General features: G+C 31.4%; 1 protein-coding gene across 2 annotated transcripts in view; it reads right to left on the reverse strand.

Moving 5' to 3' along the window:
• Positions 1-12,500, reverse strand: part of ass1 (argininosuccinate synthase 1) — a 53,597-nt gene that overhangs the window by 15,977 nt on the left and 25,120 nt on the right. For both annotated transcript variants that reach the window (XM_079607661.1, XM_079607662.1), the window contains exons 10-11: positions 4,651-4,735; positions 2,621-2,685 (exon numbers count right to left, since the gene is read on the reverse strand). In XM_079607661.1, coding sequence (XP_079463787.1) covers positions 2,621-2,685; positions 4,651-4,735 — 150 coding nt within the window. The remainder of the gene's footprint in view (positions 1-2,620; positions 2,686-4,650; positions 4,736-12,500) is intronic.

Here is a 12,500-nt window from a genome sequence, read left to right on the forward strand (position 1 = left end):
AACTTTATTAGAAACTGAGAATATGGAGCAAAAGTTCATTTATTTCAGTAATTCAGCTTAAAAGCTGAAACTAATATATTATATAGACTCATTACATGCAAAGTGAGATATTTCAAGCCTTTATTTGTTATAATTTTGATGATTATGGCTTTTCACAATATTCTAATTTTGAATTTGGGGTTTTCATAATCATAAGCTGTAAGCCAAAATCATATATTAGTTTCACGTTTTAAGTTGAATTACTGAAATAAATGAACTTTTGCACCATATTCTAATTTAACAATTTTTTAATGTTACATGCATTTTTCAAAACATAAAATCTAATTTATAAATTGTTTAAATATCCTGACTTTATAAAATGGAAACCCTTTTACAGATCAAAGTATCAGCATTAATTTATAATAAAAACTTTGACTTTATGATGCCATAATACTTCATTATATAATTCATCATGACTTTTTAGTTCATTTCTATTACCGGTAATTTTCTAATATCCTCAGATTTTCCGTGACTGTTCATAGGATTAAAACTACACGTTTTACACAAAGTTCAGATTGTTTTTTTATAGTTCTTGAACATTAAAACACATTTTTTTTAGTCTCTTCTGCTCACCAAAGCTGCATTTATTAGTTAAAAAATACAGTATTTTTTTTTAATATTATTAAAATGTGAATATATAGTAAAGTGTAATTTATTCCTGTGATCAAAGCTGGATTTTGAGCATCATTACTCCAGTCTTCAGTGTCACATGATCCTTCAGAAATCAGTGTAATATGATGATCTGATGCTCAAGACACATTTATGATTATTATCAGTGTTGAAAAGAGTCATATTTTTGTGGAAACTTTAATTTTTCAACATTTTTTGATGAATAGAACATGTCTTTACAGTCACTTTTGAGCAATTTAATGTGTCCTTGATGAATAAAAGCAGCATGTTTTTAATCTCAGTGGTAGTTGAACGATAACAGAATATAAAATAGAGATTTTGAAGCGCATGATCCCGGAGTTGTTGTTGGGAAAGACACAGAAAGGCTTGTTCATCAGATGACAGAGACTTTCTGAACTTCCTTCTCCTGGACCGTGTCACATAAACACAGCCTGTCACGGGCTTTATTGAACATCATAAACACACACGTCCCCAGATCTCCTGTGAACCGGCGGGGAAAACAAGACATTACGCATTTTTCAATTCCCACATGTCACTCTGCTGTGAATCCCGACTCAATTATTCAGTCAGAGGAACAGACTGTCACGAACACGCTCACGGACACAAGCTTCACTGCAAGCAATGTGTTGTTTTGCAGATCATGTGACCCTGGATCACAGAACCAGTCACATTTACCATACACGGGTATATCTGTGGCAATAGCAACTATACATCGTATGGGTCAAAATTATCCATTTTTCTTTTATGGCAAAAATCATGAGGATATTAAGATCATGTTCCATGAAGATATTTAGTAAATGTCCTACCGTAAATATATAAAACATGTATTTGTGTGAGTGAATGCAGCACAATCGTGAACATAAATGCACAACTTTTAAAGGAGATTTTCTCAATGTTTACATTTTTTTGCTCCTCAGATTCCAGATTTTCAATAGTTGTGTCTCGACCAAATATTGTCATATCCTAACAAACCACACATCAGTGGAGAGATTATTTATTCAGCTTCAGATTATGTATAAATCTCAATTTAATAAAATTTACCCATGTGACTGGTGTTGTGGTCCAGGGTCATATCGAAGCATCAGTGTGATGCATAAGTTACTTATTTCTTTGTAAAGATGTGGAGTTAATAAATGCCTCGACGTTCTTAAATCACGATACATTTACACGACTGAAGATATTGATCCAAATAAAGCGAACAAGAAGAAATATCTGTCAGTGGAGTCAGGAATCTTCATTCAAAGGAAAAACAGGATTATTTTTCTGACTCCGTTGGCAGATATTTCTTCTCGTTTTAAACTCGAACTCACTTTTTTTGGATTTTTTCCTTAGTAATTCTCCAGTAAATGCCAAAAGTTGGACAAACATCAAATGTGAGGGAATTTATAGACAACGATGATCATAAATCAAAAGTGAAGCGTGTCATTTCTGCCCTGCAATACTTGCAATATGTTATATTAATATAGGAAAAAGTATTTATTATTATACTATTTATTATAAGTATTTATATTCTAAACAAAAATTATATATATATATATATACACACACACACATTTATATATTACATTTTATACACGTGTATATATATATATATAAATAATGTGTAAAAAATATATGCACCTTGTTTAAATAATTTAATTAATTTTGTTAATAATAATTGATTAATTAAGTAATGAATTAATTAATATTACTATATGACTATAACAGGAAAATATTTGTTCATAATTTTGCCATAAAATTAAAAGTAAAGACAAAATTTGTCATAAAATTGTCAGAATTGGTTTTCACAGGCAACACCAGAGTCGTGGGTTTGATTCCCAGAATGACATGAACCGATAAAATGTTCATCTTGAAATAATCTGACAAATGTAATGTTACTTCGGTGTGTCTTTCTCTTCTGTAGAGCACTTTAAACACAGTTTTAAAAGCTGCTGTATAAATAAAGCTGTACCTCTCGACTTCATCCCGATGAAGCGGTTCTCCACGATATCGATCCTCCCCACACCGTGCTTTCCACTTTGAAACGAGAGAGTCCATTATTGATTAATAAATAAATAACAATGCATATATTCTCAAGTGACACATGCTGTACAAAATAACATGTGTACGTTTACGTGGCTGTTTATGATTGGATAACATGTAAAGTTTAAGGAGCCACAGAGAAAACAAGCATCGAGCAACTCAAGAAATGTTCCTCCTGAATTCGTGACAGTAAATACTGTTTTTTTATGATGTTTTTTATGATTTATTTATACATTTTAAGATGCATTACAAAACAGTGGGAGACAAAAAGACACTCACACAGTGTCGTATCCAGACGTGACGCGATAAGATTCCAGCGACAAATAATGTGTCTGTCCACACTAGACGCGACTGCGAGATGCGTCAAAATCAATCAAAAGCCACAGCCAATCAGAACAGCGTGTGGGCGGAGTCTCATGGCGAGTCCACAGCCAATCAGAACAGCGTGTGGGCGGAGTCTCATGGCGAGTCCACAGTCAATCAGAACAGCGTGTGGGCGGAGTCTCGCGGCGAGTGCACAGTCAATCAGAACAGCGTGTGGGCGGAGTCTCGCGGTGAGTACACAGCCAATCAGAACAGCGTGTGGGCGGAGTCTCGCTGCGAGTGCACAGCTAATCAGAACAGCGTGTGGGCGGAGTCTCGCTGCGAGTGCACAGCTAATCAGAACAGCGTGTGGGCGGAGTCTCGCTGCGAGTGCACAGCTAATCAGAACAGCGTGTGGGCGGAGTCTCGCTGTGAGTGCACAGCCAATCAGAACAGCGTGTGGGCGGAGTCTCGCTGCGAGTGCACAGCTAATCAGAACAGCGTGTGTGGGCGGAGTCTCGCTGCGAGTGCACAGCCAATCAGAACAGCGTGTGGGCGGAGTCTCGCTGCGAGTGCACAGCTAATCAGAACAGCGTGTGGGCGGAGTCTCGCTGCGAGTGCACAGCTAATCAGAACAGCGTGTGGGCGGAGTCTCGCTGTGAGTGCACAGCCAATCAGAACAGCGTGTGGGCGGAGTCTCGCTGCGAGTGCACAGCTAATCAGAACAGCGTGTGGGGGCGGAGTCTCGCAGCGAGTGCACAGTCAATCAGAACAGCGTGTGGGCGGAGTCTCGCGGTGAGTGCACAGCCAATCAGAACAGCGTGTGGGCGGAGTCTCGCTGCGAGTGCACAGCTAATCAGAACAGCGTGTGGGGGCGGAGTCGAGTAACATGGAAAAGACGCATTTTATCGTGTGTTGCGGCGCGTGTAGTTAGGACACGGTGTAAAATTTTGTAAAACTTACAAGTGCAATCCAATACAATCCTGCATACAGTAAACCCAATTATATATTGACCAGACATTACAGAAGTAGTATCATCTCGGGTGGGGATTGGTGGTTATGGTCAGTGAATGGGGTCCAAAATCAAACACAGAGAGCAGGGTCAAGCTGGAGAGTTTGGACATGTTTACGAAGGGGTTGCCAAACTTTGACAAAAATAGCGCAAGGTCAGCGAAGAGAGTCCCTAATTTTCTCTAATTTCATGAAGTAAAGAACATCTCTGACCCAGCGGGTGTGAGATGGAGGGTGAGGGCTCTTCCAATTCAATAGAATTATGCGTCTAGCCAAAAGAGTTCAAAAAGCTATAAACTTATATAAAGCTATAAATATGAAGAATGGCCAGGCTGGAAAACCCCAAATAAACCAATAATTGGTATTTCCACAGAGGTTATGGCTGACAATGGGACAAAAATGTTGTGCATCTATCTATCTATCTATCTATCTATCTATCTATCTATCTATCTATCTATCTATCTATCTATCTCACTAAAATATCTTATTACTTACCAATGTACCTGCATACAGCACTATATTGATATCTATATTTATATCTATATGTACATTGTGTAAGCTACTGTTTGGTGAATTTGCAATAAAAAAAAAGTACAAAAAAAATTAAAAGTTGTGTTTGAAGAGTAAAGTTGCGGTTCTGCTCACCCGATCTCGTTCAGGTAGGAGAAGATCTCCAGTGGAGTGTCTTTAGATTTCCCTTCCTTTACATGGGTCACTTTCACTGGAACACCTGGACGTGTGAAGACACATGAATATGATGATGAGAGATCATTCTCACAAGTGTTTTTGCTCCATTTCTGTCGCCTGATGGAGTTTGAGTTTCCGGACACTGTCGGCTTCGGCTGGGATTTACACACTTGACTCTACTGGACCACACACTCGTTCTTGCTTTATCACTCAATCAACAATGTTTCATAGAAAGACAAAATGACAGAACGACAATGACAGACAGATGAACATAGGGATGGATGGATGGATGATAGATAGATTAGATGGATGGATGATAAATGGATGGATGGATGGATGGATGGATGATAGATGGATGATAGATGGATGGATGGATGGATGGATGGATGATAGATGGATGATAGATGGATGGATGATATACGGATAAATGGATAGATGGATGATAGATGGATGGATGGATGGATGGATGGATGGATGGATAATAGATGGATGATAGATGGATGGATGGATGGATGGATGGATGATAGATGGATGATAGATGGATGGATGATATACGGATAAATGGATAGATGGATGATAGATGGATGGATGGATGGATGATAGATGGATGGATGGATAGATGGATAAATGGATAGATGGATAAATGGATAGATGGATGGATGGATGGATAGATGGATGATAGATGGATGGATGGATAGATGGATAAATGGATAGATGGATAAATGGATAGATGGATGGATGGATGGTAGTTGGATGGATGGATAGATGGATAAATGGATAGATGGATGGATGGATGGATGGATGGATGATAGATGGATGGATGGATAGATGGATAAATGGATAGATGGATAAATGGATAGATGGATGGATGGATGGTAGTTGGATGGATGGTAGTTGGATGGATGGTAGTTGGATGGATGATAGATGATGGATGATAGATGATAGATGGATGGATGGATGATAGATGGATAAATGGATAGATGGATGATAGATGGATGATAGATGGATAAATGGATAGATGGATAAATGGATAGATGGATGGATGGATGGTAGTTGGATGGATGGTAGTTGGATGGATGGTAGTTGGATGGATGATAGATGATGGATGATAGATGATAGATGGATGGATGGATGGATGGATGATAGATGGATAAATGGATAGATGGATGATAGATGGATGATAGATGGATAAATGGATAGATAGATGGATGGATGGATGATAGATGGATAAATGGATAGATGGATAGATGATAGATGATGGATGGATGATATATGGATAGATAGATGGATGGATGGATGGATGGATGGATGATAGATGGATGGATGATAGATGATGGATGGATGGATAGATTGATGGATGATAGATGAATGGATAGATGTATAGCCAAATGGAGAGATAGATAGATAGACTAACAAATAAAATTCTTTCTTCTCAACAATATATCTGTTGTTTTATCATTTTGAATGTGTATCTTACTGTAAAATAAATGACATGTATTTGGTTTTAAAAATGCAAAGATCTTCTCGTCTAAATCTAAATCTCCAGAAGTCTGAATGTGTGTGTGTGTGTGTGTGTGTGTGTGTGTGTGTGTGTGTGTGTGTGTGTGTGTGTGTGTGTGTGTGGATCTGCAGTGAAGAACTCTCTCAAACACTCCCATAAATAAATCATGGAGAATCCTCGACTTATTCATAGCGTGAAATGAGCCGCTCAGAGGCCAGAGGTGGAGGACAGGAACGGGGGAGGAGGAGGAGAGAGAAAGGATCCACACACACGGCTCTCATTAGCATTTATCACGCTCACAGTTGCCAATCATGTTCCTGCCCGTCCGCTCACAGCTGTAAACGTAAAGCCCTGTGAGAAGAATCACACGCTGGAGAGTCCAGACATTACAATCATGCCAGCGTTATTTACTTGTGCTCAAACTCTTATGATGGAATAAATGAGGAAAAACTGTCCGTCAAGCTCCAAAACCAGCAAAAAACACCATAAAAGTATATATTTCATGTCTATTTATTTATTTAAATAATAAAAGCACATGACGAAATGACTCAAAATTAAGCTCAAATTAACATGAACTCATAAAATGAGTGTTCTGAAGTCACATGACACTCTCTCTCATATCAAATCTGGTTCTGCTATGTTTGCTGATGTGTGACTGTGGGATATGACGCATGCTGGACGGTAACGGCTTCAAACGTCTCGGCAAAGTCTCATTTATAAAAAAAATTAAATCATTGTGATAAAAAAAAGTTGTTGCCTTACATTTTTAAGTATAATCAACTTGGATGTTAAACTTAAATTACATTAAACTGACTTAAAAAAATGAGTTGAACTTATAAAAAAGTTAAAATGAGTTGAATCTTGCATAACTTATAAAAAAGTTAAAATGAGTTGAATCTTGCATAACTTATAAAAAAGTTAAAATGAGTTGAATCTTGCATAACTTATAAAAAAGATAAAAGGAGTTGAATCTTGCATAACTTATAAAAAAGTTAAAATGAGTTGAATCTTGCATAACTTATAAAAAAGTTAAAATGAGTTGAATCTTGCATAACTTATAAAAAAGATAAAATGAGTTGAATCTTGCATAACTTATAAAAAAGTTAAAATGAGTTGAATCTTGCATAACTTATAAAAAAGTTAATATGAGTTGAATCTTGCATAACTTATAAAAAAGTTAAAATGAGTTGAATCTTGCTTAACTTATAAAAAAGTTAAAAGGAGTTGAATCTTGCATAACTTATAAAAAAGTTAAAATGAGTTGAATCTTGCATAACTTATAAAAAAGTTAAAATGAGTGAATCTTGCATAACTTATAAAAAAGTTAAAATGAGTTGAATCTTGCATAACTTATAAAAAAGTTAAAATGAGTTGAATCTTGCATAACTTATAAAAAAGATAAAATGAGTTGAATCTTGCATAACTTATAAAAAAGATAAAATGAGTTGAATCTTGCATAACTTATAAAAAAGTTAAAATGAGTTGAATCTTGCATAACTTATAAAAAAGATAAAATGAGTTGAATCTTGCTTAACTTATAAAAAAGTTAAAATGAGTTGAATCTTGCATAACTTATAAAAAAGATAAAATGAGTTGAATCTTGCATAACTTATAAAAAAGTTAAAATGAGTTGAATCTTGCATAACTTATAAAAAAGTTAAAATGAGTTGAATCTTGCATAACTTATAAAAAAGCAAAAATGAGTGAATCTTGCATAACTTATAAAAAGTTAAAATGAGTTGAATCTTGCTTAACTTATAAAAAAAGTTAAAATGAGTTGAATCTTGCTTAACTTATAAAAAAGTAAAAATGAGTGAATCTTGCATAACTTATAAAAAAGTTAAAATGAGTTGAATCTTGCATAACTTATAAAAAAGATAAAAGGAGTTGAATCTTGCATAACTTATAAAAAAGTTAAAATGAGTTGAATCTTGCATAACTTATAAAAAAGTTAAAATGAGTTGAATCTTGCATAACTTATAAAAAAGATAAAATGAGTTGAATCTTGCATAACTTATAAAAAAGTTAAAATGAGTTGAATCTTGCATAACTTATAAAAAAGTTAATATGAGTTGAATCTTGCATAACTTATAAAAAAGTTAAAATGAGTTGAATCTTGCTTAACTTATAAAAAAGTTAAAAGGAGTTGAATCTTGCATAACTTATAAAAAAGTTAAAATGAGTTGAATCTTGCATAACTTATAAAAAAGTTAAAATGAGTGAATCTTGCATAACTTATAAAAAAGTTAAAATGAGTTGAATCTTGCATAACTTATAAAAAAGTTAAAATGAGTTGAATCTTGCATAACTTATAAAAAAGATAAAATGAGTTGAATCTTGCATAACTTATAAAAAAGATAAAATGAGTTGAATCTTGCATAACTTATAAAAAAGTTAAAATGAGTTGAATCTTGCATAACTTATAAAAAAGATAAAATGAGTTGAATCTTGCTTAACTTATAAAAAAGTTAAAATGAGTTGAATCTTGCATAACTTATAAAAAAGATAAAATGAGTTGAATCTTGCATAACTTATAAAAAAGTTAAAATGAGTTGAATCTTGCATAACTTATAAAAAAGTTAAAATGAGTTGAATCTTGCATAACTTATAAAAAAGTTAAAATGAGTTGAATCTTGCATAACTTATAAAAAAGATAAAAGGAGTTGAATCTTGCATAACTTATAAAAAAGTTAAAATGAGTTGAATCTTGCATAACTTATACAAAAGTTAAAATGAGTTGAATCTTGCATAACTTATAAAAAAGATAAAATGAGTTGAATCTTGCATAACTTATAAAAAAGTTAAAATGAGTTGAATCTTGCATAACTTATAAAAAAGATAAAATGAGTTGAATCTTGCTTAACTTATAAAAAAGTTAAAATGAGTTGAATCTTGCATAACTTATAAAAAAGTTAAAATGAGTTGAATCTTGCATAACTTATAAAAAAGTTAAAATGAGTTGAATCTTGCATAACTTATAAAAAAGTTAAAATGAGTTGAATCTTGCATAACTTATAAAAAAGTTAAAATGAGTTGAATCTTGCATAACTTATAAAAAAGATAAAATGAGTTGAATCTTGCTTAACTTATACAAAAGATAAAATGAGTTGAATCTTGCATAACTTATAAAAAAGATAAAATGAGTTGAATCTTGCATAACTTATAAAAAAGTTAAAATGAGTTGAATCTTGCATAACTTATACAAAAGATAAAATGAGTTGAATCTTGCATAACTTATAAAAAAGATAAAATGAGTTGAATCTTGCATAACTTATAAAAAAGATAAAATGAGTTGAATCTTGCATAACTTATAAAAAAGATAAAATGAGTTGAATCTTGCATAACTTATAAAAAAGTTAAAATGAGTTGAATCTTGCATAACTTATAAAAAAGATAAAATGAGTTGAATCTTGCTTAACTTATACAAAAGTTAAAATGAGTTGAATCTTGCATAACTTATACAAAAGTTAAAATGAGTGAATCTTGCATAACTTATAAAAAAGATAAAATGAGTGAATCTTGCATAACTTATAAAAAAGTTAAAATGAGTTGAATCTTGCATAACTTATACAAAAGTTAAAATGAGTGAATCTTGCATAACTTATACAAAAGTTAAAATGAGTGAATCTTGCATAACTTATAAAAAAGATAAAATGAGTGAATCTTGCATAACTTATAAAAAAGATAAAATGAGTTGAATCTTGCATAACTTATAAAAAAGTTAAAATTAGATGAATCTTAACTTATAAAAAAGTTAAAATGAGTTGAATCTTGCATAACTTATAAAAAAAGTTAAAATGAGTTGAATCTTGCATAACTTATAAAAAAGTTAAAATGAGTGAATCTTGCATAACTTATACAAAAGTTAAAATGAGTTGAATCTTGCATAACTTATAAAAAAGATAAAATGAGTTGAATCTTGCATAACTTATAAAAAAGATAAAATGAGTTGAATCTTGCATAACTTATAAAAAAGTTAAAATTAGTTCAATCTTGCATAACTTATAAAAAAGTTAAAATTAGATGAATCTTGCATAACTTATAAAAAAGATAAAATGAGTTGAATCTTGCATAACTTATAAAAAAGATAAAATGAGTTGAATCTTGCATAACTTATAAAAAAGTTAAAATTAGATGAATCTTAACTTATAAAAAAGTTAAAATTAGTTCAATCTTGCATAACTTATAAAAAAGTTAAAATTAGTTCAATCTTGCATAACTTATAAAAGTTAAAATTAGTTCAATGTTGCATAACTTATAAAAAAGTTAAAATGAGTGAATCTTGCATGACTTATAAAAAAGTTAAAATTAGATGAATCTTGCATAACTTATAAAAAAGTTAAAATTAGTTCAATCTTGCATAACTTATAAAAAAGTTAAACTTAGTTCAATGTTGCATAACTTATAAAAAAAGTTAAAATGAGTTGAATCTTGCATAACTTCTAAAAAAGTTAAAATGAGTGAATCTTGCATGACTTTTAAAAAAGTTAAAATTAGTTGAATCTTGCATAACTTATAAAAAAGTTAAAATGAGTGAATCTTGCATAACTTATAAAAAAGTTAAAATTAGTTGAATCTTGCATAACTTATAAAAAAGTTAAAATTAGTTGAATCTTGCATAACTTATAAAAAAGTTAAAATTAGTTGAATCTTGCATAACTTATAAAAAAAGTTAAAATGAGTGAATCTTGCAAAACTTATAAAAAAGTTAAAATTAGTTGAATCTTGCATAACTTATAAAAAAAGATAAAATGAGTTGAATCTTGCATAACTTATAAAAAAGTTAAAATTAGTTGAATCTTGCATAACTTATAAAAAAGTTAAAATGAGTGAATCTTCCATAACTTATAAAAAAGTTAAAATTAGTTGAATCTTGCATAACTTATAAAAAAGTTAAAATTAGTTGAATCTTGCATAACTTATAAAAAAGTTAAAATGAGTTAAATCTTGCATAACTTATACAAAAGATAAAATTAGTTGAATCTTGCATAACTTATAAAAAAGTTAAAATGAGTGAATCTTGCATAACTTATAAAAAAAGTTAAAATGAGTGAATCTTGCATAACTTATAAAAAAAGTTAAAATGAGTGAATCTTGCTTAACTTATAAAAAAGTAAAAATGAGTGAATCTTGCATAACTTATAAAAAAGTTAAAATGAGTTGAATCTTGCTTAACTTATAAAAAAAGTTAAAATGAGTTGAATCTTGCATAACTTATAAAAAAGTAAAAATGAGTGAATCTTGCTTAACTTATAAAAAATTTAAAAACTAAACTTATTTTGATGAGTTGCAATATAAAAACATATGTTGTCAACTTATTGATCATATAATTGTTGCATGGAAAAGAGCTGCGTGAAGATTTTCAGAAATGAATATGAGTTTAGAGTAAATAACGACAAATATTGGGGGGGGGGAAACCCCATAAAAGTATATATTCCAGACTATATATTCCATGTCTATTTATTCAAATAATAAAATGACAAAAACACATGATGAAATTACCAAAAATCAAGCTAAAATTAACATGAAAACTAATAACATATAATAAAAACTAATTCAAACATTTAAAAAATGACTGTTCTGAAGTCACATGACACTTTCTCTCATATTAAATATGGTTCTGTAACGTTTGACTGTAAGATGTTGGATGTTGACGGCTTCAAAAGTCTCTAATTATTGAAATTTTTTGAGTCACTGTGACAAGATTTTAAGTACAATCAACTTGGATGTTAAACTAATTTCAACTTAAATGACATTAAACTGACTTAAAAAAATGAGTTATAAAAAAGTTGAAAATCGCTTAACTTGTTAAATGACTAAAAATGAAGCTAAAATGAACATTAAAACTAATTCAAAATATAAAAAAAATTACTGTTCTGAATTCATATGACGCTTTCTCTCATTTTGAATATGATGATAAAGTTTGCAAACGTCTCGGCAAAGTCTCATTTATGAAATTTTTTGAGTCACTTTGACAAAAAAACTAATTGTTAAACTAATTTCAACTCAAAATACATTACACTAACTTTTAAAAAAAAGAGTAGAATCTTGCATAACTTATTTTGATGAGTTGCAATGTAAAAACTTTAAATTTTTTCCAGTTAATGAACTGTTGTTGCTTGGAAAAGAACTTATTAATATGAGTTTAGAGTAAATGATGAGAAATATTGGTGTCATGTCCCGAGAGCGAGGGCCACAGGACAGCAAAAGAGCTCCCGAACCCTTAAAAAAGTTAATAATTAGATTAAAAGTTCAAGTAAATGAAACGCAGCGTGAACGCAGAGTCTCTCGGCCACTTCTCCTCTCT

Source organism: Phoxinus phoxinus (genome assembly GCF_949152265.1).
Source record: "Phoxinus phoxinus genome assembly, chromosome: 3".
In the NCBI taxonomy this organism is placed as follows: domain Eukaryota; kingdom Metazoa; phylum Chordata; class Actinopteri; order Cypriniformes; family Leuciscidae; genus Phoxinus; species Phoxinus phoxinus.